At 61.6% G+C, this 26,580-nt stretch overlaps 1 protein-coding gene across 1 annotated transcript in view; it reads right to left on the bottom strand.

The window, feature by feature from the left end:
* Positions 1-205: 205 nt before the first annotated feature.
* Positions 206-26,580, bottom strand: part of FAM3B (FAM3 metabolism regulating signaling molecule B) — a 51,494-nt gene continuing 25,119 nt past the window's right edge. Inside the window, exons 3-8 of the mRNA XM_062175169.1 lie at positions 22,180-22,303; positions 15,909-15,967; positions 13,926-13,976; positions 11,515-11,602; positions 5,515-5,647; positions 206-412 (exon numbers count right to left, since the gene is read on the bottom strand). Of these exons, the coding sequence (XP_062031153.1) occupies positions 323-412; positions 5,515-5,647; positions 11,515-11,602; positions 13,926-13,976; positions 15,909-15,967; positions 22,180-22,303 (545 nt within the window). The 3' untranslated portion in view covers positions 206-322. The remainder of the gene's footprint in view (positions 413-5,514; positions 5,648-11,514; positions 11,603-13,925; positions 13,977-15,908; positions 15,968-22,179; positions 22,304-26,580) is intronic.

Below are 26,580 nucleotides of genomic sequence, written 5' to 3' on the forward strand. Positions count from 1 at the left end.
TCTCCCACGTGGGAGACCCAGAGGGAGGTCTGGGCTCCTGGCTTCAGCCTGGCACACCCTGGCTGCTGTGCGTATTTAGGGAGTGAACCAGTGGATGGGAGGTGTCTCTTTTTCTCTCTCTTCTTCTGTCACTCTGACCTTCAAATAAGTAAATAAAGCTTAAAAATAAAAATAACGTGTACCACGATTTTATACAACCAGCAAATGTTCTTTGGTCTACAACAAACCCAGAGTTATCATCAAATATTGGCAAGTGGGTAAGCTCCTTGGGCTGCGCCAGCCACGTTCGTCTGTACAAGTCGAGCAGGAAGGGCCCCGAGCGTCAGCTCAGCCCTCTAGGCACACAGCCCTCTATCTGGATCTCCGCCGGCCAGCCCGAGTATCTGTTCTTCGAGTTGTCGGAGTGGTTGATCTGTGAGAAGAAAGAGAGCTCATTCATTCACTGAGCTGAGCCACAAACACGCTCCAGTCACGGTGCGCCCAGCGCTAGGGACAGGACCACTCCTACAGCGAGGTGCTCCGACCTAAGGTGGGCATCGGCTCTCCTCTGAGCAGGAATCCGTGTGGCTCTGAACAGTCTGCATGATGGAATATCCTGCGGTCTGTCAGACCACAGAGCAGCCACAGGCCACAGGCCACGCTTGGCCACGCGTGCTCTAGGGGCGAGCTCAACTGTCCCGTACCTTCTGCATTTTTACACATCTGATATAAACACAAATCTGGCTGGCGGCTACCGAGCTGACGGTATAGCGTGAACGCATGCAAGTCCTCGACCCCGCCCATCTCCAGGTCTAGGTGCCTGGTCCTTGAACTTCCACATGGATTTTAGGTAACTTTGTCCATTTCTATGGAGACACTTTAGTCTCCCAATTCTTCCCCAGATAACAGAGCCCCATGCCTGATGCTGGAGTGTGTAATACGCTTCCCCACTTTGGAATTCTAGTTAAACATCCCCTTTTATGTTTTTTTTTTAAATTTTCTTATTTACTTGAAACAGTTATAGAGAGGTACAGACAGAGAGAGAGGTCTTCCATCCACTGGTTCACTCCCCTGATGGCTGCAACAGCCAGAGCTGTGCCGATCCAAAGACATGAGCCAGGGGCTTCTTCTAGGTCTCCCACGTGGGTGCAGGGGCCCAAGGACTCGGGCCATCCTCTAGTGCTTCCCCAGGCCATAGCAGAGAGCTGGATTGGAAGAGGAGCAGCCGAGACTCGAACCTGCACCCATATGGGATGCCGGCACCGCAGGCCAGGATTTAACCCACTGCGCCACAGCGCCGGCCCCAACCCTTCTATGTTCTACTGCAGCGTAGCCGACACACTAGAGAATCCACCCGCCCGAGGTGCACGGTCCACCGGCTCCCAGAGCCGTGCAGCCAGCACCGCAGCCGACTGTGCCATCACCCGAGCAGGCAGCCCCCGCCTCAGCCAACTGCCACCCTCGGGTCTGGGTTTGCTCATTCCTGACATTTCATAGCAATGCAGGTGTGCGACAGGTGGACACTGTGGGTTTTCTCCCACTTGGCACCGTGTTTTGTTTTGTTTTGTTTTGACAGGCAGAGTGGACAGTGAGAGAGAGAGACAGAGAGAAAGGTCTTCCTTTGCTGTTGGTTCACTCCCCAATGCCCTCTGCGGCTGGCGCACTGCGCTGATCCGAAGCCAGGAGCCAGGTGCTTCTCCTGGTCTCCCATGGGATGCAGGGCCCAAGCACTTGGGCCATCCTCCACTGCCTTCCCAGGCCACAGCAGAGAGCTGGCCTGGAAGAGGGGCAACCAGGACAGAATCTGGCGCCCCGACTGGGACTAGAACCCGGTGTGCCGGCGCTGCAGGCAGAGGATTAGCCTAGTGAGCCACGGAGCCAGCCGGCACTGTGTTTTTAAGGTCCATCCGTGTTGCCACATGTACCAGAATTTTATTTCTGTGCACGGCTGAGTAACATTCCATTGCAGGGCTGTACCCACTTCATTCACGGCTCTCAGTCCATCTGCTGGCCCTCTGGGCTGGCTCACTCTCTGGCTGTTAGGTGGATGCTCGTTTGTGCGTGGAGACGTGTACTTTCTCGTGGCACGCGCCTGCAGGAGTCGTCAACTGTTTGCAGTGTGTGGGACTGCGGGCTGGGTCCCCGTGCGTCTGCATTGGATGGTGTCGCCTGCCACAGGGCAGGCGGGTTCCATCCGTCCACACGCTCAGAGGCTTCGTCTATCTGTCCCTGCTGACCTCGGCGTCCTGCTGAGCGGGAGCGCCTGCGGCTCTGAGCTGCACCCCCTGATGACTCTGCTGCTGTGCGTCTTCTCACGCGCCTGGGGCGGCTGCATCCATTCAGATCCTCTGTCACACCGAGTGTGAGCTCTTCATAGATTTTCAGTACAAAAATCCAGAATGTTTGCAAATATTGTCTCCCATGCTGTGGGTTGTTTTTTCACTTTCTTTTTTCAAAAAAGATTTACTTTATTTGAAAGGCAGAGTTACAGAAAGAGACCGAGAGATCTTCCATCCACTGGTTCACTCCCCAAATGGCCACGACAGTCAGGGCTGGGCCAGGCTGAAGCCAGGAGCCAGGAGCTTCTTCCAGGTCTCCCACGTGGGTGCAGGGGCCCAAGCACTTGGTCCATCTTCCACCGCTTTCCCAGGCACATTAGCAGGGAGCTGGATCAGAAGTGGAGCAGCCGGGACATGACCTGGTGCCCACGTGGCATGCCGGCATCACACGCTGTGGTTTTACCCGCTACGCCACAGCGCCGGCCCCTCTACTGTGTCTTGATCAATGTCACTTCTTAGAAAGTTCTGGAATTGGGACATGGCAGTCGGGAAACTGCTCTTCTCTTCCAAGACTGTCTTGGCTGTCCGGCTCCCCTCCTAGGAGAAACTTGTCAAGTCCTGGGGGAGGGGCTGTGTTAACCCCGCAGGTCTGTCTGGCGAGCTCTGATGTCGCAACAGTCAATCTTGTGACCAGGCCGTGGAGGGCCTTCCGTTTTCTGCAGATCCTCAACACCCTGGCACCTTCAGGGTGTCCACCCTGCGTCCCCCAGAAGTCCACACTGCAGTATCTTGCTCTCGGGATGCTACTATAGACACAATTGTTCTCTGAATTTCCTTTTCAGAGTGCTCACTGCAAGTTCACAGAAACACTGACTCTGCTCATTGAGGTCCCCACAGCCTGATCCCGGGGTAAACTTGCGTCCGAGCTTAGTCCTAGGCTTTCCCACCCGCAAGATTGCGCCACCCTACTTCCTCCTCTGCTCGGTGGCTTTCAGTCCCCATGCCCTCCACCACCGTGGGGAGCAAGGTGGCAGGGCGGGGCATCCTCCCGCGCCCCTGCTCGCGGAGGGCGGCCAGTGTGGTTGCCCCCACGGAGGGAGGCTGAGGAAGCCCCTCCAATGCTTCGTTTGTTGAGCGTCCCCATCGTGAGCTGTGTTACGTGTTTTCCTGTGTCTGCTGTGACACACGTCAGTTCTCGGCTTTTCCCGATGAAAGCGGTTTGTAACACGGATGGATTTGGGATGTTAACCACCTCTGTATCCCTGAGATAAGCCTCAGCTGGGTCTATGGGCGCCTCCCTGGAGTGCTATGCTCGTTATATATTCAGATTTTCAGGATCTTGACGTTGAAGAAAGGGAGATGAGCCACATATGAAGACCCAGGTAACACCAGAGTAGAGAGCTGCACTGCTGTTCCTGGTGGGGGAGGGGCTGGAGGAAGAGCCTTGAGCCGAACGGTCCAGGAGACCCCAGACGGGTGGTGGGGAGGGGCAGGCAGAGGGCCCCGGGGACCTGGGGTGCAGGAGACCCCAGACGGGTGAGGGGAGGGGCAGGCAGAGGGCCCCGGGGACCTGGGGTGCAGGAGACCCCAGACGGGTGAGGGGAGGGGCAGGCAGAGGGCCCCGGGGACCTGGGGTGCAGGAGACCCCAGACAGGTGGTGGGTAGGGGCAGGGAGAGCCCCGGGGACCTGGGGTGCAGGAGACTCCAGACGGGTGAGGGGAGGGGCAGGCAGAGGGCCCCGGGGACCTGGGTGCATTGTGGGGAGGAACAGACGCTGGAGCCGGGTGGCTGGGGTCCTGCACACAGCAGGGAAATGGGACTGGGGGCTTGGCTGTTTAGGGACCAGGGTGCCAGCTGCAGCCTGGATCACCAGGGACCACACAGACCACAGCAGAGGTGACAGCGAGTCCCCCTGCTGGCCAGTGCTTGTCACACGCTCACTGGACACAGTGCACTGGACAGGCACAGTCTGGAGACAGAAAGGAGCCCCAGCGTGGGACGCAGCGGTCCTCAGGTGGCACAGCCAGGGACGGCGGAGGGGGACCTACACCCAGGGAACCTCACTTAAAAACATTCCGCAGTGCGCACGTCTCAGACTCCCCCCTGCACCAGGGTCACCTTCCGAGTTCTCCTCGAACCCTGGGGTGAGCAGGCTGCGGGGTAAACTGCTCGGAGCCTGCCCACGAGCTGTGCCTGGCCAGCTAGCGGAAGGCAGGGATGGGGGGGGTGGGGGCTGCCAGACCACAGAGGACTCGGGCCCCCACCCCCCATCCCCAGGGAAGCCCGCGATGCAGGCTGAACAGCCACAATGCAAAGACGTAACACTCCTCCGTGATGCTCATCTGGAGCCCTGGGAGGCAGGGGTGTGGGAGGGGCTGTGACGCGGCCGCTGGCTGGGGCGGGTCCTCCACAGATGTCCTGCAGTGGCCCTCGACAAGGCAGCCTTGGTGACTCACAGAAACTTGTGCTCACGCCGGCTCTCGGCTCTTGTGGAGCTCGGACAATCGCTGCCACGCTGGCCTCCCATCCCGGGGTCCTCAGACCGCCAGGGGGCACTGTCTCCCAAGAGCAGGTCTCTGCGGGGGTTGTCGTCCCAGCCTGGGCTTGGCCCCAGCCACACTCTCTGCTCCCCAGCTCACCTGGGGACCCCTCCACTGCCATCGCCACCCACAGCTCTCACCAACACCGAACCAATGGGCCGTTGGGTCCTGGACTTGAACCTGCAGGACTGTGGGCCGGGTGAGCCTGTCTCCTGTCTCGGGCGTCCCACAGCTGCCCACTGGAGCTGCCCAGCCAGGCAGGCAGGAGCCCTGAGCCCCACGGTCCATGGCAGGGGCACCACGGCCCGCTCCCTCCTGCTCCGAGCTCTTCTGAACCCCCCGATTTCTGCATGGCGGCCTGGAGGGCTGGCGTGACGGCACACGGCGCCCGCCAACCTCACCCCACACCTTCATGGGCGCTTTAGTCGTCTTTACTCTTCTGTGACCAAACTGGGAGGGGGGTGGTGGTGCTGGCATCACCCTGCACCAGGCTCCTACACCAAGCCACCACAGCGGCCAGGGCAGATGCCACACCGGACGCTGACCCGCCCTGTTCCCGGGGCCCTGCGTGTTCACGTCACCCAGCACCGCGGGCCCCTGGAGACAACGACACCCCCGGCCCTCCCGATGGTGAGGGGAGCGCTGACCGCACCCTACCCTGGGGACAGCGATTACAGCCCCTCTGCTCCTGCCTCTCGGGGGACGCGGCCACTCACCTTTTCCCGCTGGATGCCCGACGGGAGCTCGAAGCCTTTGGCTGCCAGGAACACCCAGCTGGACCGGAACCGGATGTTCCGGATCTCTCTACTCCCGAGGGCTTCTATGGCCTGCTTGGCGTCCGCCTGCAGCCTGGAGGGAGGCGGAGGGCACAGTGTGAGGCTGGAGGGGGCGGTGCTAGGCCCTGGTGCAGCGCGGCTACAGGGCGAGTAGGGCTGAGTTAACTACGCGGCCATGGCCTGCAACCCCAGTGCTGGGAGCACAGTTCTCACCCCACACGGCGATGTCCTGCAGCCCAGTGCTGGGGGCACAGTCCCCCTCTCACTCCACACGGCCACGTCCTATAGCCCAGTGCTGGGAGCACAGTCCTCACCCACTCTACATGGCCACGTCCTGTAGCCCCAGTGCTGGAGGCACAGTCCTCACCCACTCCACATGGCCACGTCCTGTAGCCCAGTGCTGGGGGCACAGTCCTCCTCTCACTCCACACGGCCACGTCCTGTAGCCCAGTGCTGGGGGCACAGTCCTCACCCACTCCACATGGCCACGTCCTGCAGCCCAGTGCTGGGGCAAGGTCCTCCTTTCACTCCACACGGCCACGTCCTGCAGCCCAGTGCTGGGGGCACAGTCCTCACCCACTCCACATGTCCATGTCCTATAGCCCAGTGCTGGGAGCACAGTCCTCCTCTCATTCCACACGGCCACGTCCTGTAGCCCAGTGCTAGGGGCACAGTCCTCCTGTCACTCTGACTCCACACGGCCACGTCCTCAGCCCCAGAGCTGGAGGCACAGTCCCTCTCTCATGGCCACGTCCTGTAGCCCAGTGCTGGGGGCACAGTCCTCACCCACTCCACACGGCCACGTCCTATAGCCCAGTGCTAGGGGCATAGTCCTCCTCTCACTCCACACGGCCACGTCCTGTAACCCAGTGCTGGGGGCACAGTCCTCCTCTCACTCCACATGGCCACGTCCTGTAGCCCAGTGCTGGGAGCACAGTCCTCCTCTCACTCCACATGGCCACGTCCTGTAGCCCAGTGCTGGGGGCACAGTCCTCCTGTCACTCCACACGGCCACGTCCTGTAGCCCAGTGCTGGGGGCACAGTCCTCCTCTCACTCCACACGGCCACGTCCTGTAGCCCAGTGCTGGGGGCACAGTCCTCCTCTCACTCCACATGGCCACGTCCTGTAGCCCAGTGCTGGGAGCACAGTCCTCCTCTCACTCCACATGGCCACGTCCTGTAGCCCAGTGCTGGGAGCACAGTCCTCCTCTCACTCCACATGGCCACGTCCTGTAGCCCAGTGCTGGGAGCACAGTCCTCCTCTCACTCCACATGGCCACGTCCTGTAGCCCAGTGCTGGGAGCACAGTCCTCCTCTCACTCCACACGGCCACGTCCTGTAGCCCAGTGCTGGGGGCACAGTGCTCACCCACTCCACACGGCCACGTCCTGTAGCCCAGTGCTGGGGGCACAGTCCTCACCCACTCCACATGGCCACGTCCTGCAGCCCAGTGCTGGGGCAAGGTCCTCCTCTCACTCCACACGGCCACGTCCTGCAGCCCAGTGCTGGGGGCACAGTCCTCACCCACTCCACATGTCCACGTCCTATAGCCCAGTGCTGGGAGCACAGTCCTCCTGTCACTCTGACTCCACACGGCCACGTCCTGTAGCCCAGTGCTGGGGGCACAGTCCTCCTGTCACTCTGACTCCACACGGCCACGTCCTCAGCCCCAGAGCTGGAGGCACAGTCCCTCTCTCATGGCCACGTCCTGTAGCCCAGTGCTGGGGGCACAGTCCTCACCCACTCCACACGGCCACGTCCTGCAGCCCAGTGCTGGGGGCACAGTCCTCACCCACTCCACACGGCCACGTCCTGCAGCCCAGTGCTGGGGCAAGGTCCTCCTCTCACTCCACACGGCCACGTCCTGCAGCCCAGTGCTGGGGGCACAGTCCTCACCCACTCCACATGTCCACGTCCTATAGCCCAGTGCTGGGAGCACAGTCCTCCTCTCACTCCACATGTCCACGTCCTGTAGCCCAGTGCTGGGGGCACAGTCCTCCTCTCACTCCACACGGCCACGTCCTGTAGCCCAGTGCTGGGGGCACAGTCCTCCTGTCACTCTGACTCCACACGGCCACGTCCTCAGCCCCAGAGCTGGAGGCACAGTCCCTCTCTCATGGCCACGTCCTGTAGCCCAGTGCTGGGGGCACAGTCCTCACCCACTCCACACGGCCACGTCCTATAGCCCAGTGCTGGGGGCATAGTCCTCCTCTCACTCCACATGTCCACGTCCTGTAGCCCAGTGCTGGGGGCACAGTCCTCCTCTCACTCCACACGGCCACGTCCTGCAGCCCAGTGCTGGGGGCACAGTCCTCACCCACTCCACATGGCCACGTCCTGCAGCCCAGTGCTGGGGCAAGGTCCTCCTCTCACTCCACACGGCCACGTCCTGTAGCCCAGTGCTGGGGGCACAGTCCTCACCCACTCCACATGTCCACGTCCTATAGCCCAGTGCTGGGAGCACAGTCCTCCTCTCACTCCACACGGCCACGTCCTGTAGCCCAGTGCTGGGGGCACAGTCCTCCTGTCACTCTGACTCCACACGGCCACGTCCTCAGCCCCAGAGCTGGAGGCACAGTCCCTCTCTCATGGCCACGTCCTGTAGCCCAGTGCTGGGAGCACAGTCCTCCTGTCACTCCACACGGCCACGTCCTATAGCCCAGTGCTGGGGGCACAGTCCTCCTGTCACTCTGACTCCACACAGCCACGTCCTCAGCCCCAGAACTGGAGGCACAGTCCCTCTCTCATGGCCACGTCCTGTAGCCCAGTGCTGGGGGCACAGTCCTCACCCACTCCACACGGCCACGTCCTGCAGCCCAGTGCTGGGGGCACAGTCCTCACCCACTCTACACGGCCACGTCCTGTAGCCCAGTGCTGGGGGCACAGTCCTCACCCACTCCACACGGCCACGTCCTGCAGCCCAGTGCTGGGGGCATAGTCCTCACCCACTCCACACGGCCACGTCCTGCAGCCCAGTGCTGGGGCAAGGTCCTCCTCTCACTCCACACGGCCACGTCCTGCAGCCCAGTGCTGGGGGCACAGTCCTCACCCACTCCACATGTCCACGTCCTATAGCCCAGTGCTGGGAGCACAGTCCTCCTCTCACTCCACATGTCCACGTCCTGTAGCCCAGTGCTGGGGGCACAGTCCTCCTCTCACTCCACATGGCCACGTCCTGCAGCCCAGTGCTGGGGGCACAGTCCTCACCCACTCCACATGGCCACGTCCTGCAGCCCAGTGCTGGGGCAAGGTCCTCCTCTCACTCCACACGGCCACGTCCTGTAGCCCAGTGCTGGGGGCACAGTCCTCACCCACTCCACATGTCCACGTCCTATAGCCCAGTGCTGGGAGCACAGTCCTCCTCTCACTCCACACGGCCACGTCCTGTAGCCCAGTGCTGGGGGCACAGTCCTCCTGTCACTCTGACTCCACACGGCCACGTCCTCAGCCCCAGAGCTGGAGGCACAGTCCCTCTCTCATGGCCATGTCCTGTAGCCCAGTGCTGGGGGCACAGTCCTCACCCACTCCACACGGCCACGTCCTGCAGCCCAGTGCTGGGGGCACAGTCCTCACCCACTCCACACGGCCACGTCCTGCAGCCCAGTGCTGGGGGCATAGTCCTCCTCTCACTCCACACGGCCACGTCCTGTAGCCCAGTGCTGGGAGCACAGTCCTCCTCTCACTCCACACGGCCACGTCCTGTAGCCCAGTGCTGGGAGCACAGTCCTCCTGTCACTCCACACGGCCACGTCCTGTAGCCCAGTGCTGGGGGCACAGTCCTCCTCTCACTCCACACGGCCACGTCCTGTAGCCCAGTGCTGGGGGCACAGTCCTCCTCTCACTCCACATGGCCACGTCCTGTAGCCCAGTGCTGGGGGCACAGTCCTCACCCACTCCACACGGCCACATCCTGCAGCCCAGTGCTGGGGGCACAGTCCTCCTCTCACTCCACACAGCCACGTCCTGTAGCCCAGTGCTGGGGGCACAGTCCTCACCCATTCCACACGGCCACGTCCTGCAGCCCAGAGCTGGGAGCACAGTCCTCCTCTCACTCCACACAGCCACGTCCTGTAGCCCAGTGCTGGGGGCACAGTGCTCACCCACTCCACACGGCCACGTCCTGCAGCCCAGTGCTGGGGGCACAGTCCCCCTCTCACTCCACATGGCCACGTCCTGCAGCCCAGTGCTGGGGGCACAGTCCCCCTCTCACTCCACATGGCCACGTCCTGCAGCCCAGTGCTGGGGGCACAGTCCTCCTCTCACTCCACACAGCCACGTCCTGTAGCCCAGTGCTGGGGGCACAGTGCTCACCCACTCCACATGGCCACGTCCTGCAGCCCAGAGCTGGGGGCGCAGTCCTCCTCTCACTCCACATGGCCACGTCCTGTAGCCCAGTGCTGGGGGCACAGTCCTCCTCCCACTCCACACGGCCACGTCCTGTAGCCCAGTGCTGGGGCACAGTCCCCCCTCACTTCTGCAAGGCCCTGGCTTTCGGTTCCATCTCCTCCTCACTCACCACGAACGTCCGGCCGTCCCTGCCCTCCCTCGTCAGCTGACCACACTGTAAGGTGGACCGACCTTGCTCTAAGGTGACAGCAAATGTCCACGTGCCCCTTCTGTCCAGTCTGAACGTTAGCATCAGCAAAGATAAAGTTCCAACCACGTCAGTGTGGAGGACCTCAATTTAGAGCCAGCAAAGGAAGGAAGGGGACACAAAGTGAGATTTCCCTGACAGAGTGAGATGGGGGACCTGCAGGTGTGTTCCAAGGACCCTGTCTGCAGCGCTGCTCCCTGGCCGAGGGATGGTGCCCCTGGGGAATCTCCCTGGCCGAGGGATGGTGCCCCTGGGGAATCTCCCTGGCCGAGGGATGGTGCCCCTGGGCACGCCGCGGCCACAGCCCCCCGGGACGTCCCAGCTCCAGGAAGCACCCGAAGCACTCAGGCTGTGGAGGAGCACACGCCTGGAGCAGCGCCGGCCTGAACCAACATCTCCTGGTGGGGCCCCGCGTGTGTGCACGCACAAGGGTGCACGTGAGCACGTGGACACATGCGTGTGCCTTGGCCCCTCACTGGCCCGTCATCCTTCTCCATGTCCCACCCTGGCTCTCGCTCTCCCGGCTGGAGGTCCGCTTATCCCGGGGACGGCCGGCTCTGGCTTTGCCCGCCCACCTGGGAGCACTCCGGAGGTCCAGCCCCCGCGTGCACCGGTGAGTGACTTGGTCTCCTTCCTATCGGTCCTCCATCCCTCCTGCTGTGCCCCAGAGGCAGTGACTGAGGGACCCTGGTATCAGTGCCTGCAGGGGGCCAGCACGCGGCCTGCGTCTGTGGAAGGTGTAGATTTCAGAGAACAGCGCGTGGCCTGTGTCTGTGGGAGCTGTAGATTTCAGAGAACAGCGCGTGGCCTGCGTCTGTGGAAGGTGTGGAAGGTGCGCCGGGCCGACTGCAGAGCTGAGCGGCCATGTTACGTCAGTGGCAAAGGGCATCGGACGACGCTGGGCAGCTAAGGGACGGCGTGGGCTCCGGGGAACAGCGAGGGGGACGTTCGCCCGGGGAATACTCCGTGCCCCTGGGGACCCCTGCACCTTGGGACTGCCCTCTTCACCCCAGCGTCCCGCAAACAGCGAAGCCCCCACTGCTCCCGGCTGCACTGGTTAAACCCCCTCGGCAGGAAATCCCGTCTCCAGGAAACTGCACGTTTTACGGTGAACGGATCGGTCACCGTGGATGACAAACCCCTGGGGAACCGGCCCTCGGGGCCTCGGCCTCCACCCGGCCGTGGGCGCAGTGTCCCTGCTCGCCCCACGTGCAAATCTCTCATCTTCCCTGCTTCGACTGCGCAACGCCGCCCCTCTTTCAGGATCACCTGACACCGCTGTGCGGGACACACCTGGGCCCAGCGGGCCTCTCCTGCCCGTGCTGGGCGAGTCCACACCCACTCACCTGTGGCTCCCGTCGTCGTGGGTCACCATGAGGAGCAGGGACTTGGGAGGGGCACTCCGAATGAACTTTGTCATGGGTCCCGAGTTATCTGCAAGGCAGATTTAGGATTGTCCCTGGGAAGCGAGGCACCTGCCCAGCGCTGGCCTCGGTGCTGCACTCGGCTTCCCGTGCGCCCCGAGCCCTGCGGCCTCCAGCCGGGGGCCAGGTGAAGGCGTTTGAGATCTTTTCCCCTAAACAGTGAGGTGGGTTCCAGGGGAGCCACCTGAGGCGAGGGGCCCGGCACGGAAGGCAGAGGACCAGGCAGAGAACAGGCAGCGCGTGCTCAGGGGAGGGTGGGAGGAGTCTACAATAACGGGACCGACGTGGCCACCGGAGCCCAGGGAAAGACCTCGAGATTCTGTGCACGAAGCCGGCTCCCGGCCCAGCGGCAGCAGCTCCCAGCATCACCGACTGTGACTCCCTAGGGTGCAGCAGCCTGGCCTCCCCAGACCTGGGCCTGGCTGTCGGGGGAGCAGAGAAAGGCGCATCCCAAGGCCACCAGTCACCACTGTCCCCGTCTCTGCAGCTGCCCTGGGGTCGGCCGGGAGGACAAAGGCCGGGTCCCCATGGGGGACACAGGGCTCCGCCTGCGCTGGGGTCGGCCGGGAGGACAAAGGCCAGGTCCCCATGGGGGACACAGGGCTCCGCCTGCGCTGGGGTCGGCCGGGAGGACAAAGGCCGGGTCCCCATGGGGGACACAGGGCTCTGCAGCCGCACTGGGGTTGGCCAGGAGGACAAAGGCCGGGTCCCCATGGGGGACACAGGGCTCCGCCTGCGCTGGGGTCGGCCGGGAAGACAAAGGCCGGTCCCCATGGGGGACACAGGGCTCTGCAGCCACACTGGGGTTGGCCAGGAGGACAAAGGCCGGGTCCCCATGGGGGACACAGGGCTCCGCCTGCGCTGGGGTCAGCCGGGAGGACAAAGGCCGGGTCCCCATGGGGGACACAGGGCTCCGCCTGCGCTGGGGTCAGCCGGGAGGACAAAGGCCGGGTCCCCATGGGGGACACAGGGCTCTGCAGCCGCACTGGGGTCGGCCGGGAGGACAAAGGCCGGGTCCCCATGGGGACACAGGGCTCTGCAGCTGCACTGGGGTCGGCCGGGAGGACAAAGGCCGGGTCCCCATGGGGACACAGGGCTCTGCAGCCGCACTGGGGTCGGCCGGGAGGACAAAGGCCGGGTCCCCATGGGGACACAGGGCTCCGCCTGCGCGCGCCTGCAGCATCTGTAGGGACTGGCTCTCACCAGCCCTCGGATCAGTGACCAACTCGTCATGCAGTGCAAACAAGAGAGGCGGCGGGGACCCCACGAGAGCCCTGGGGGAGGGCCGGCAGAGTCGCCCGGCCGGCAGTGGAGCAGCTTCCCTGGTGGTGTGCGGGCTGCACGCGGGTCACGCTCTTACATGCGTGTGTTAAATAACATGCACTGTCTCCTCCCCTGGCCCCAGGAAGACAAAAGCATAGGGGGAGGAGCCACGTCACCCTGACCCCAGCCACGGGGAGGAGCCACATCACCCCCTGACCCCAGCCCGCAGGGAGGAGCCACGTCACCCTGACCCCAGCCCGCGGGGAGGAGCCACATCACCCCCTGACCCCAGCCCGCGGGGAGGAGCCACGTCACCCCCTGACCCCAGCCCGCGGGGAGGAGCCACGTCACCCTGACCCCAGCCCACAGGGAGGAGCCACATCACCCTGACCCCAGCCGCGGGGAGGAGCCACGTCACCCTGACCCCAGCCCGCAGGGAGGAGCCACATCACCCTGACCCCAGCCGCGGGGAGGAGCCACGTCACCCCCTGACCCCAGCCCGCGGGGAGGAGCCACGTCACCCTGACCCCAGCCCACAGGGAGGAGCCACATCACCCTGACCCCAGCCGCGGGGAGGAGCCACGTCACCCTGACCCCAGCCCGCAGGGAGGAGCCACATCACCCCCTGACCCCAGCCCGCGGGGAGGAGCCACATCACCCCCTGACCCCAGCCCATGGGGAGGAGCCACGTCACCCTGACCCCAGCCCCTGGGGAGGAGCCACATCACCCTGACCCCAGCCGCGGGGAGGAGCCACGTCACCCTGACCCCAGCCGCGGGGAGGAGCCACGTCACCCTGACCCCAGCCCGCGGGGAGGAGCCACGTCACCCTGACCCCAGCCCGCGGGGAGGAGCCACGTCACCCTGACCCCAGCCCGCGGGGAGGAGCCACATCACCCTGACCCCAGCCATGGGGAGGAGCCACGTCACCCTGACCCCAGCCTGCGCCCCGATGCCCGAGGCCCCCTAGAAGCTCTCTCGAGCCGCCGGGAGCTTCCACGCAGATGGCGAGCTCCTGCCGGCGCCTTCTGAGCGCACGCGGTGTCGGTGTTAGCAGGAGGCCTTCCTTACCTCCCTCGTACATGTCAAAGTACTGCGCCGCCGTCACCTTCCCCGTCACGTCTGAAACAAAGCAGGTGACGTAAGCTCACGGGCCAAGGGCAAGCTGGTGCCCACAGCCCTGTCCCTGCGCAGGGACACGTGAGACACAGCTGCTACTGTTCCCTGCAGGAACACGCGTGACGTGGTGGCCCCCACCCCTCCCTGTGGGAACACGCGTGACATGGTGGCCCCCACCCCTCCCTGCAGGAACACGCGTGACATGGTGGCCCCCACCCCTCCCTGTGGGAACACACGTGATGTGGTGGCCTCCCACCCCTCCCTGCAGGAACACGCGTGACATGGTGGCCCCCACCCCTCCCTGTGGGAACACGCGTGACATGGTGGCCCCCACCCCTCCCTGTGGGAACACGCGTGACATGGTGGCCCCCACCCCTCCCTGTGGGAACACGCGTGACATGGTGGCCCCCACCCCTCCCTGTGGGAACACGCGTGACATGGTGGCCCCCACCCCTCCCTGTGGGAACACGTGTGATGTGGTGGCCCCCACCCCTCCCTGTGGGAACACGTGTGATGTGGTGGCCCTCCTACCCCTCCCTGTGGGAACACGCGTGACATGGTGGCCCCCACCCCTCCCTGTGGGAACACGCGTGACATGGTGGCCCCCACCCCTCCCTGTGGGAACACGCGTGACATGGTGGCCCCCACCCCTCCCTGTGGGAACACATGTGATGTGGTGGCCCCCACCCCTCCCTGTGGGAACACGTGTGATGTGGTGGCCCTCCTACCCCTCCCTGTGGGAACACGCGTGATGTGGTGGCCCTCCTACCCCTCCCTGCAGGAACACGCGTGACATGGTGGCCCCCACCCCTCCCTGTGGGAACACGCGTGACATGGTGGCCCCCACCCCTCCCTGTGGGAACACGTGTGATGTGGTGGCCCCCACCCCTCCCTGTGGGAACACGTGTGATGTGGTGGCCCTCCTACCCCTCCCTGTGGGAACACGCGTGACATGGTGGCCCCCACCCCTCCCTGTGGGAACACGCGTGACATGGTGGCCCCCACCCCTCCCTGTGGGAACACGCGTGACATGGTGGCCCCCACCCCTCCCTGTGGGAACACGTGTGATGTGGTGGCCCCCACCCCTCCCTGTGGGAACACGTGTGATGTGGTGGCCCTCCTACCCCTCCCTGTGGGAACACGCATGATGTGGTGGCCTCCCACCCCTCCCTGCAGGAACACGCGTGACATGGTGGCCCCCACCCCTCCCTGTGGGAACACGCGTGACATGGTGGCCCCCACCCCTCCCTGTGGGAACACGCGTGACATGGTGGCCCCCACCCCTCCCTGTGGGAACACGCGTGACATGGTGGCCCCCACCCCTCCCTGTGGGAACACGCGTGACATGGTGGCCCCCACCCCTCCCTGTGGGAACACGTGTGATGTGGCGGCCCCCACCCCTCCCTGCAGGAACCTGGCCTCAGCCCCCCCTCCTCCCACATTAGGATTGCCCTCGGGGCTCCCAGGCCAGGACTGCTGTCTCCTGTCCCTAGAGCTCCACCCCCAAGGACCTTGCTGTCAGCTCCCTCCCAGGGACACCAGGCTGGCCCCCACCCTGCAGGGTGCCCATGGGCCTAACTAGACGGACGAGGCTCACCTCGCTCACCTCTCGGCCCTAGCGGCCCTTCTGTCACACAGAGGTGGGAACGGGCTGGTGTCCCCTCTGCTCAGACAGGGGACCCTGAGAAAGCCCGAGCCTCGGCCCTGCACGGCCCCGGGCGTCCCCAGGCCTGCTCCCTGCTGTGACCGGCCTGCTCTGCCTTCCTCCTATTTGGCTTCTGTTGGTCTCTGTTGCTCCTGGAAGCACACATAACCTCTAAAGTGAAGCCCGCGAGGATAAGCAAATGCCCCATTTCAAGACACATTAAAATCCAGACCCAGGCGGATCACGTGTGTCCATCTGGCCCCACGTGCCAGGAAAACTCGCTCACTTACAGTCGACGATGGCAATGTTGATTCCCCTCGCCACGTTTCCCGTCTTCTCTCCTATGAGCCTGAAACGTAGCTGAGTGTCAGTTACCGATGGAGCTTTCTCACCGCGGGAGGAGTAGCACCTCTGCCCCGCCCACTGGCCTCGCCGGCCCCGCGGAGGTACCCAGCCCAGCGCCGCCGCCTGCACACTCACCCTGCCCGCCCCACACACCCCGAGGGTAACCCAGAGCAAGGCCTGGGCAGCACCGCCAGGGCATCTCGGCGCGGGCACAGTGTCAGGTGTGAGTGTTCAGTTCTGGGTCTTATGAACACAACGTGGTACCAGAGCAGGGGTCAGTGAGGGCGGGATCCAGCATGAACCTGGGAACCCCAACACCCAACCACCCTCTCCCCTCGGGGCACCGGCTCCCCATGACCCCGGCACCCAACCACGGCGTTCAATTCAGTTTATCTCTGAAAGACAGCACCTTATCTCACTCACTGCTTGCTTTCTTTAAGATTTATTTATTTGAAAGGTAGAGCTAGAGCGAGAGCGAGAGCGAGAGAGAAGTCTTCCATAAGAATCCAGAAAAAGAGAAAGTGAGTGGGGCAGAGAACACAGGCGAAAGACCTGTCAGGTGGGGGGGACGTCATGCAATTCCTGATTACGATGCTCCAAATGCCCCACACGAGACAGCAGCGGCCATCGGGGTACCAGTGCTGCAAGCCAGACGAGGGGGCGCCTCAGGCGGCCACCCTCACAACACCCACTCAGGCCGAAATCAGATTTCAAGCCGAATTCTCAAAGAAGCAACGGCAGCTGGGGGACGTGGACCGGCATCTCGCGTGTGCCGGAGGCAAACCAGGCAGCAGGGCCCGCGGAGGGAGCTTTCAGGAACGCGGGAGACGAGGGCTTGCAGAGAAGGGGCCGCGAGAGGGCCCAGCAGACCCCACGGAGCGGCCCCCGCCCACGCCTCTCGCCGCCAGCAGCCTCGGTCAGAAGCAGGACCTGGTGTCCTCTTAGGGGGCCTGCAGGTCACAGAGCTCCCGGCTGCCGCGCCTCCCCCACCGAACAAAACCATCCGGGCAGGAGCGCGTGTGCTGTGCACTAGGAGACCAAGCCGTGCTCACAGCACGGAGAGCCGCGGCTGCCCCAAGCCCGGCTCACCCGCAAGCGGACAGCGGACGGACCCCTACACTGCCGCTCACGGAACACAGCCACGCAAGCCCACAGACAACAGCAGGACAAACCTCACAAGTAGTTTTTTAAAAGATTTATATATTTAGGTATTTATTTGAAAGTCGGAGTTACACAGAGAGAGAAGGAGAGGCAGAGAGAGAGAGAGAGAGAGAGAGAGAGAGAGAGAGGTGTCTTCCATTTCCTGGTTCACTCCCCAGTTGGTCACAATGGCCGGAGCTGTGCCAATCCAAAGCCAGGAGCCAGGAGTTTCTTCCAGGTCTCCCACGTGGGTGCAGGGGCCCTAGCACTTGGGCCATCTTCTACTGCTTTCCCAGGCCACAGCAGAGAGCTGGATGGGAAGTGGAGCAGCCGGGACTTGAACCAGTGCCCCTATGGGATGCCGGTGCTGCAGGCGGTGGCTTTTCTGCTACCCCACAGCACTGGCCCCTCACAGATAAATTTGATCCAAAAAAAAGAAAGATTAGAAAAGATGAGACACAGAAGATTCCAACTATATAAAGTTCAAAACAGAGGAAGTTAAAGCACAGCATCATTCGCACTCAGGCAGCGAAAGGATCAAGACACGGGGGAGCGATCGCCACCCAAGGTGGCACAGAGGTCGCCGTCGGCTACAGGAAGCTGGCCACACCTGGGGAGGGTCCGCGGGGCTGGTGGGTATGCCCGGCAGTGCAGTGTGCACTCGCACGTTACAGAACGGTGCGCTCACAAGCTACGCGTTTCAGCATTACCTGTGACACCCACAGACTTCGCGTTGGGAAACGACATCAGTGCAGAGCCAGGGCCCGAACATGGCAACACCGGGCGCCAACAGCAAGAACGAGGAGGCTCCAGTGCCATGTGGAACCAACTCCAGGCCACTGCTCAGTGAGAGGAGCAAGGTGTGCAACTGCGTAGAGAGCCGGCCAGCTGCTGTGTTAGGGTATGCATGTATCCACACGTGTGCGCGTTAGGATACGTGGGTATCTACTCATGTGTGTGTTAGGAAACGTGTGTATCTCTGTGTGTTAGGATACGTGGGTATCCGTGTGTTAGGATACGTGTGTGTCCGTGCGTGTTAGGATACGTGTATATCCATGTGTGTTAGGATACGTGTGTGTCTGTGTGTTAGGATACGTGGGTGTCCGTGTGTGTTAGGATACATGGGTGTCCGTGTGTGTTAGGATATGTGGGTATCCGTGCGTGTTAGGATACGTGGGTGTCCGTGTGTGTTAGGATATGTGTGTGTCTGTGCGTGTTAGGATACGTGTGTGTCTTGTGTGTTAGGATATGTGGGTATCTGTGTGTTAGGATACGTGTGTATCCGTGTGTGTTAGGATACGTGGGTGTCCGTGTGTTAGGATACGTGTGTATCCGTGCGTGTTAGGATACATGGGTGTCCGTGTGTGTTAGGATACGTGGGTATCCGTGCGTGTTAGGATACATGTGTATCCGTGTGTGTTAGGATACGTGGGTATCCGTGTGTTAGGATACGTGTGTATCCGTGCGTGTTAGGATACATGTGTGTCCGTGTGTGTTAGGATACGTGTGTGTCCGTGCATGTTAGGATACGTGGGTGTCCGTGTGTGTTAGGATACGTGGGTGTCCGTGTGTTAGGATACGTGGGTATCCGTGTGTGTTAGGATACGTGTGTATCCGTGCGTGTTAGGATACGTGGGTGTCCGTGTGTGTTAGGATACGTGGGTGTCCGTGTGTTAGGATACATGCGTATCCGTGCGTGTTAGGATACGTGCGTGTCCGTGCGTGTTAGGATACGTGTGTGTCCGTGCGTGTTAGGATACGTGGGTGTCCGTGTGTTAGGATACGTGCGTATCCGTGTGTGTTAGGATACGTGGGTGTCCATGCGTGTTAGGATACGTGTGTGTCCGTGTGTGTTAGGATACGTGCGTGTCCATGCATGTTAGGATACGTGTGTGTCCGTGCGTGTTAGGATACATGGGTATCTGTGCGTGTTAGGATACGTGTGTATCCGTGCATGTTAGGATACGTGGGTGTCCGTGCGTGTTAGGATACGTGTGTATCCGTGCGTGTTAGGATACATGGGTGTCCGTGCGTGTTAGGATACGTGTATATCCATGTGTGTTAGGATACGTGTGTATCCGTGCGTGTTAGGATACGTGTGTATCCATGCGTGTTAGGATACGTGCGTGTCCATGCATGTTAGGATATGTGTGTATCCGTGTGTTAGGATACATGGGTGTCCGTGCGTGTTAGGATGCATGGGTATCTGTGTGTGTTAGGATACGTGGGTGTCCGTGCATGTTAGGATACATGTGTATCCATGTGTGTTAGGATACGTGTGTATCCGTGTGTGTTAGGATGCATGGGTGTCCATGTGTGTTAGGATACGTGGGTGTCCGTGCGTGTTAGGATACGTGTGTATCCGTGCGTGTTAGGATACATGGGTGTCCGTGCGTGTTAGGATACGTGTATATCCATGTGTGTTAGGATACGTGTGTATCCGTGTGTGTTAGGATACGTGTGTGTCCGTGCGTGTTAGGATACGTGTGTGTCCGTGTGTGTTAGGATACGTGTGTGTCCGTGTGTTAGGATACGTGTGTGTCTGTGCGTGTTAGGATACGTGGGTATCTGTGTGTTAGGATACGTGGGTGTCCGTGCGTGTTAGGATACGTGTATATCCGTGTGTGTTAGGATACGTGTGTGTCTGTGCGTGTTAGGATACATGTGTATCCGTGTGTGTTAGGATACGTGGGTATCTGTGCGTGTTAGGATACGTGTGTGTCCATGTGTGTTAGGATACGTGTGTATCCGTGTGTGTTATGATACGTGTGTGTCTGTGCATGTTAGGATACGTGTGTGTCCGTGTGTGTTAGGATACGTGTGTGTCCGTGTGTTAGGATACGTGTGTGTCTGTGCGTGTTAGGATACGTGGGTATCTGTGTGTTAGGATACGTGGGTGTCCGTGCGTGTTAGGATACGTGTATATCCGTGTGTGTTAGGATACGTGTGTGTCTGTGCGTGTTAGGATACATGTGTATCCGTGTGTGTTAGGATACGTGGGTATCTGTGCGTGTTAGGATACGTGTGTGTCCGTGTGTGTTAGGATACGTGTGTATCCGTGTGTTAGAATACGTGGGTGTCCGTGTGTTAGGATACGTGTGTGTCCGTGCGTGTTAGGATACGTGGGTATCTGCATGTGTGCTCACACATACACATGCACATATAAGTGCATATAATACACAAGATGGATTATTTCATATTATGTGTATGTATGTATATAGCTTATTTTCCCATAAAAACCAATTCTAGAAGGGTGAGTCAGAGACAGGAACAGGACGTGGGGAGGAAGAGCGGGTGGTGCCGGGAGGAACTCTCCCAGTGCACTGTTTTGTAAACACCTCTGGGACCAGCATCCCATGTGGGCACCAGTTCCAGTCCCAGCTGCTCCACTTCCCATCCAGCTGTCTGCTGTGGCCTGGGAAAGCAGTAGAAGATGGCCCAAGTGCTTGGGCCCCTGCACCCACGTGGGAGACCCGGAAGAAGCTCCTGGCTCCTGGCTTCGGATCAGCACAGCTCTGGTCATTGCAGCCATTTGAGGAGTGAACCAGTGGATGGAGGACCTCTCTCTCTGTGTCTCCTTCTCTCTCTCTCTGTAACTGTGCCTCTTAAATAACTAGATCTTTAAAAGGAAAAAAAGATAAATCCAAAAAAATAGAAGAAAACCTCAGAACTGAATCCAGGCTGGAATGCGTGCAACTCTTCATCAAATATGGTACATAACCGCAGGAAAAGGATTATTTCACACGACTCCGGTCACAGCGCTGGCGGCACACCTGTATGGATTGTTCTCGAAGATGAAACAACTCCCCCAGTGTTTAAACTCCATGCAGTGGTGCAGGCCAGCAGTACTGATGCCGTAATTTGCGGGTAAGCACCAATGGCAGTGCGAGTGGAGGTTTTCAGCGAAAGGGAGAGGGATGAAAATATGAGGTCGACGACCTCTGGGAGGGCCTTGACGCTCGTGAGTGGAAACCCTGACAAGGATTCCTGATTTGGAGAGAAGGGCGCTGCTGGCTGTGGCGCTGGAAGTGCTGGGAGGCACCGTCTCCCGCGGCCACGGCAGGTGCAGAGCTCGGCGTCTGAATCCCACACCTCACGACGTGACTGCGCCCAGAGACACGGCTGATGCCAAGCCTGCGCCGAGCAAGACGGGCAGAGCTGAGTGGTGCCACAGATCCAGGAAGCACTCGAAAGGTAAGAGCTGGCTGACGTAGAGAGCTGTGTCCTGAGGGGCCGCGCTGTGGTGCAGTGGGACATCGGCACCCACGGGAGCGCTGGTTCAAGTCCCGCCTGAGCCAGCTCCCTAGGAAAGCAGTGGATGCTGGTCCACATGCTTCGGCCCTGCACCCATAGGGGAGACCCGGATGGACTTCCTGGATCCTGGCTTTAGCCTGGCCCAACCCCAGATGTGGCCATTTGGGGGAGTGAACCAGCAGATGGAAGGGCTCTCTCTCTCTCTCTCTGTGTAACTCTGCCTCAAATAAATAAAATCTTTAAAAATAAATAAATGAAAAATCTTTTTTTTTAAAAAAGAAACATATACCTTGAGTATCTATGCATTCATTAAAATAAATTGACATTGCGATTTAAAAAAAAACTCCCCCAAGGACGCCTCCAGGGCCCTGGGTCTTCACTGGAGGCCTGCAGCACACACGCAGAGAGGACGCAACCCCATGGTACACACACGTTCAAGGACACTGAAGAGGCCGGCGTAGTCACCAACGCCTCTGTAGAGAGAAACTGCACCTGCTCTGATCTGGGTCATCAAAGGAAACCAGAGAGCACCGTGAGCCAAGTGCGGGCGTTCCCAAGACCCCGGAGGGCCCGGCCTCACATGCAGGGCAAAGCACAGAACGTGAGCTGCGGTGTGTTCTAACTGCTGTCACACGAACCTGTAGAACAGGTCGGCACGGGACCCAGAACCCACCACAGCCGGGGTGGCTGGTTCCGGGCCCACCCGGGCTGGGGTCAGGGCCGGGAGGTTCTCCTCCAGGGCCGGGGCGTCCTGCTGGCTCAGCCCCCCGGAGGGAGCACCCGGCAGACGGCAGGGTCCTCTTGCGGCACAGCGGTACTCACAGCTCGTCCTCAAAGCAGATCTTGGCGTACTTGTCTCTGCCGCCCCCGCTGAGCAATCGGTAGGCGTAGGTGTTGGGGGGACACGGGGTCCAGTGGTCGCATTTCTGCCTCTTAGGGGTTGGGGCTGCAGCAAATGAGAGCGGAAGGGTTATCGTCACACAGCTGTGGCCGGAGCAGCCCGGCCGCGGGGAGCGGAGATCGTCACACAGCTGTGGCCGGAGCAGCCCGGCCGCGGGGAGCGGAGACCGTCACACAGCTGTGGCCGGAGCAGCCCGGCCGCGGGGAGCGGAGACCGTCACACAGCTGTGGCCGGAGCAGCCCGGCCGCGGGGAGCGGAGACCGTCACACAGCTGTGGCCGGAGCAGCCCGGCCGCGGGGAGGGGAGACCGTCACACAGCTGTGGCCGGAGCAGCCCGGCCGCGGGGAGCGGAGACCGTCACACAGCTGTGGCCGGAGCAGCCCGGCCGCGGGGAGGGGAGACCGTCACACAGCTGTGGCCGGAGCAGCCCGGCCGCGGGGAGCGGAGACCGTCACACAGCTGTGGCCGGAGCAGCCCGGCCGCGGGGAGCGGAGACCGTCACACAGCTGTGGCCGGAGCAGCCCGGCCGCGGGGAGCGGAGACCGTCACACAGCTGTGGCCGGAGCAGCCCGGCCGCGGGGAGCGGAGACCGTCACACAGCTGTGGCCGGAGCAGCCCGGCCGCGGGGAGCGGAGACCGTCACACAGCTGTGGCCGGAGCAGCCCGGCCGCGGGGAGCGGAGACCGTCACACAGCTGTGGCCGGAGCAGCCCGGCCGCGGGGAGCGGAGACCGTCACACAGCTGTGGCCGGAGCAGCCCGGCCGCGGGGAGCGGAGATCTTCACACAGCTGTGGCCGGAGCAGCCCGGCCGCGGGGAGGGGAGACCCAGGGAGGGGCCAGCGTCCACAGGCTCGGGGAAGTCCCTGGACCCCCAGGTTAACGTGGCCTGCTCTGTCCCGGAGCAGCCGAGGGCAGAGAGCGCGGGGAAAGGAGGTCAGGTCACTGCCCACGGCGGCCGCCATACAGATGCCCACACCACACAGCTTCTGCGTGTGCACCCCACACACAACTCACACCACGTGCCAAACACGTGTTCTACACACAGCACACGGATCACTCACAACTCACACCACACATGAACACACCACAACCATACACAACACGTAGTCCACACAGAGCACACGGACCACACACAACTCACACCACACATGTAACATACCACATACTATACACATGTTCCACATGCATTATAGACCACACACAACTCACACCACACATGAGCACATGTACCAAACACGTGTTTCACATGCAGCACACGGACCACTCACAACTCACACCACACATGAGCACACCACAACCATACACAACACATAGTCCACACAGAACACACAGACCACACACAACTCACACCACACATGAGCACACCACGTGCCAAACACATGTTCCACACACAGCACATGGACCACACACAACTCACACCACGTGCCAAACACGTATTCCACATGCAACACACGGACCACACACAACTCACACCACACATGCCAAACACATGTTCTACACACAGCACACAGACCATACACAACTCAACTCATACCACACATGCAGCATACCACATGCCATACATGTGTTCCACACACAGCACAGAGACTGCATGCAACTCACACCACACATGTAGCACACCACATGCCAAACGTGTTCCACATGCAGCACACACACACGTAGCTCACCACATACAATACACAACACATAGTCCACACACAGCACATGGACCATGCATAGCTCACACATACACACGTGTAACATGGCACACCCCCGTCCCCCCACCTGACCGCCAGGGTGAGCTCGGCCAGCCCACGCCCCCTCTTGCGGTGTGAGGACCGAGCTTCTCCGCCCGGCCGTGGTGACGTCAGCCCGGGCAGACGCGGGGGCGCTGCTCCCATGCGGCTCAAGTCTCTCCCGCAGGCTGGGGCCGATTCTGGCTCCTGGCTCTGGAGGTGCAAGGCCCGGGGGCCCCATCTGGCGATGGCTTCCTCCCGGCAGAGTCCTGGGTGGCACAGAGCGTCACACGGGGAGAGCGGACAGCGCATGGGGGTCTGTGTGTCTGGGCTCGGTCAGTCTCTTGTGAAGTCTGCAGGAAGGTGCCCCAGGCTAACGCTGTACCTGAACCCGATCATCTCCCGAGAGGCCCTGCCACACTGGGATGACACATCTTCCTCCTTCGTCCCACTAAGTAAGACTTTGGGGGTTGAAGTTCAGCAGGAGTTCAACATAGCATTCCTCCCCTGGTCCCCAGAAATTCATGATTTCATCACACACAGTCATTCCATCCTCCGTGGTCCGAGAGTCTTAGCTCAGCTCTGCACTAATTTGAAGCCTAAAGTCTCCCCTGAAACAGAGCGAACCCCAGCTCTGAGCCTGGAAAAGCCCAGGTTACAGCCGAGCGGGCGTGGGGTGTGCACAGGGACACAGAGAGGAGGACTACTCGGCCTAAGTCAAGACTGAAATCCGCAGGGCAGACGCTGAAGCCTGAAGCCAGCGTCTTGGGAACACAGTGGCGACAGCCCCGCCCGAGCCTCTCTCCGGGGCTGCAACAGGGGGCCGAGGCGTCCCAGGGCCCGCCGGGCTCCCGGCCCTGCCCTCCTGAAGTCTCCACATCACTTCTCTCCCCCAGCTCCACTCTGCCCCACCCTGCAGGGGCTCCGCACACGGACACGGAGAACCCAGAACTCCATCAGGGTCTCCCACGCGGGTGCAGGGGCCCAGGCACTTGGGCCGCCTTCTCAGGGACATCGCAGGGAGCTGGATCAGAAGCAGAGCGGCCGGGACTCAAACTGGCGCTCGGATGGGGACGCCAGTGCCGCACGCAGTGGCCCTGAGCGAGTCTCTTTAGTGAGCATCTCGTCTCCCTCACTGTCCTGTCTCAGACTCACGTTTCCTTTGCTCGTTCCCTGAACAAGCTGCAAATTTGTCAAATATTCTCATTTTGCTCCTTTCTGATTCTGACGGTAAAACGGACCCAAGGTGGCCACTAGCACCCGCGTCCACATCACAGCCTGAACACCGTGCTGTCCTGAAATCCCCTCCACATAAACTAACGCAGTGCCTGTCAGTCCAGCCCCCTCGCAGCCTCGGGGGTTGGGGGTCGCACGGTGCAGCTGGGCTCCTGGCCACACTGTGACAGGCTGGCTGCCGGCGCAGTCCCCAGCAGACCCTCTACTGCCCTGCACCCCAGCAGCGCAGCCCTCGGCCCACACTCACCCAGCAGCTGGTCCTGTGAGCTCCACCTGCTGCGCCCCGGGCTCCCCTACCTCACCTGCTGTGCCCAGACTCCCCCTACCTCACCTGCTGTGCCCCGGGCTCCCCTGCCTCACCTGCTGCGCCCAGACTCCCCCTACCTCACCTGCTGCGCCCAGACTCCCCCTACCTCACCTGCTGCGCCCAGACTCCCCCTACCTCACCTGCTGTGCCCAGACTCCCCCTACCTCACCTGCTGTGCCCTGGGCTCCCCCTACCTCACCTGCTTCGCCCAGACTCCCCCTGCCTCACCTGCTGCACCCAGACTCCCCCTACCTCACCTGCTGCGCCCAGACTCCACCTACCTCACCTGCTGTGCCAGACTCCCCTGCCTCACCTGCTGCGCCCCGGGCTCCCCTGCCTCACCTGCTGTGCCAGACTCCCCCTACCTCACCTGCTGCGCCCCGGGCTCCCCTGCCTCACCTGCTGCGCCCCGGGCTCCCCCTATCTCACCTGCTGTGCCCCGGGCTCCCCTGCCTCACCTGCTGTGCCCAGACTCCCCCTACCTCACCTGCTGTGCCCCGGGCTCCCCTGCCTCACCTGCTGTGCCCCAGGCTCACCCACCTCACCTGCTGTGCCCCGGGCTCCCCCTGCCTCACCTGCTGCGCCCAGACTCCCCTACCTCACCTGCTGCGCCCCGGGCTCCCCCACCTCACCTGCTGCACCCCGGGCTCCCCTGCCTCACCTGCTGCGCCCCGGGCTCCTCACCTCCGGCGGTGATGGTAACGGCCCCAGTGCCTGGCACCAACGTTCCCTGTTAGCTTTTTGTGACTACAACGGCACATCTGAGGGGACTGAGTTATAAATAGGAAGGGGGTACATAGCTCACGATGTTGGGGGTCCAAGTCCAAGTCCAAGCCAGCTGGATGTGGTTTGGCCTCTGTGAGGATGGCAGGTATCAGAGGCCGAGTGTGTGCAGAGGAAGAATCACATGGTGGACCAGGAATCAGAAATGCTGGGCCCAACTCAGGTTTCATGACTGCCATCTCTCAAGAACCACCTTCTGAGGACCCGCCCCCGGTGACCCAAGGACCGCCTACCTTCTGAGGACCCGCCCCCGGTGACCCAAGGACCGCCCACCTTCTGAG

The sequence above is a fragment of the Lepus europaeus genome, chromosome 2 (assembly GCF_033115175.1).
Source record: "Lepus europaeus isolate LE1 chromosome 2, mLepTim1.pri, whole genome shotgun sequence".
NCBI lineage: Eukaryota > Metazoa > Chordata > Mammalia > Lagomorpha > Leporidae > Lepus > Lepus europaeus.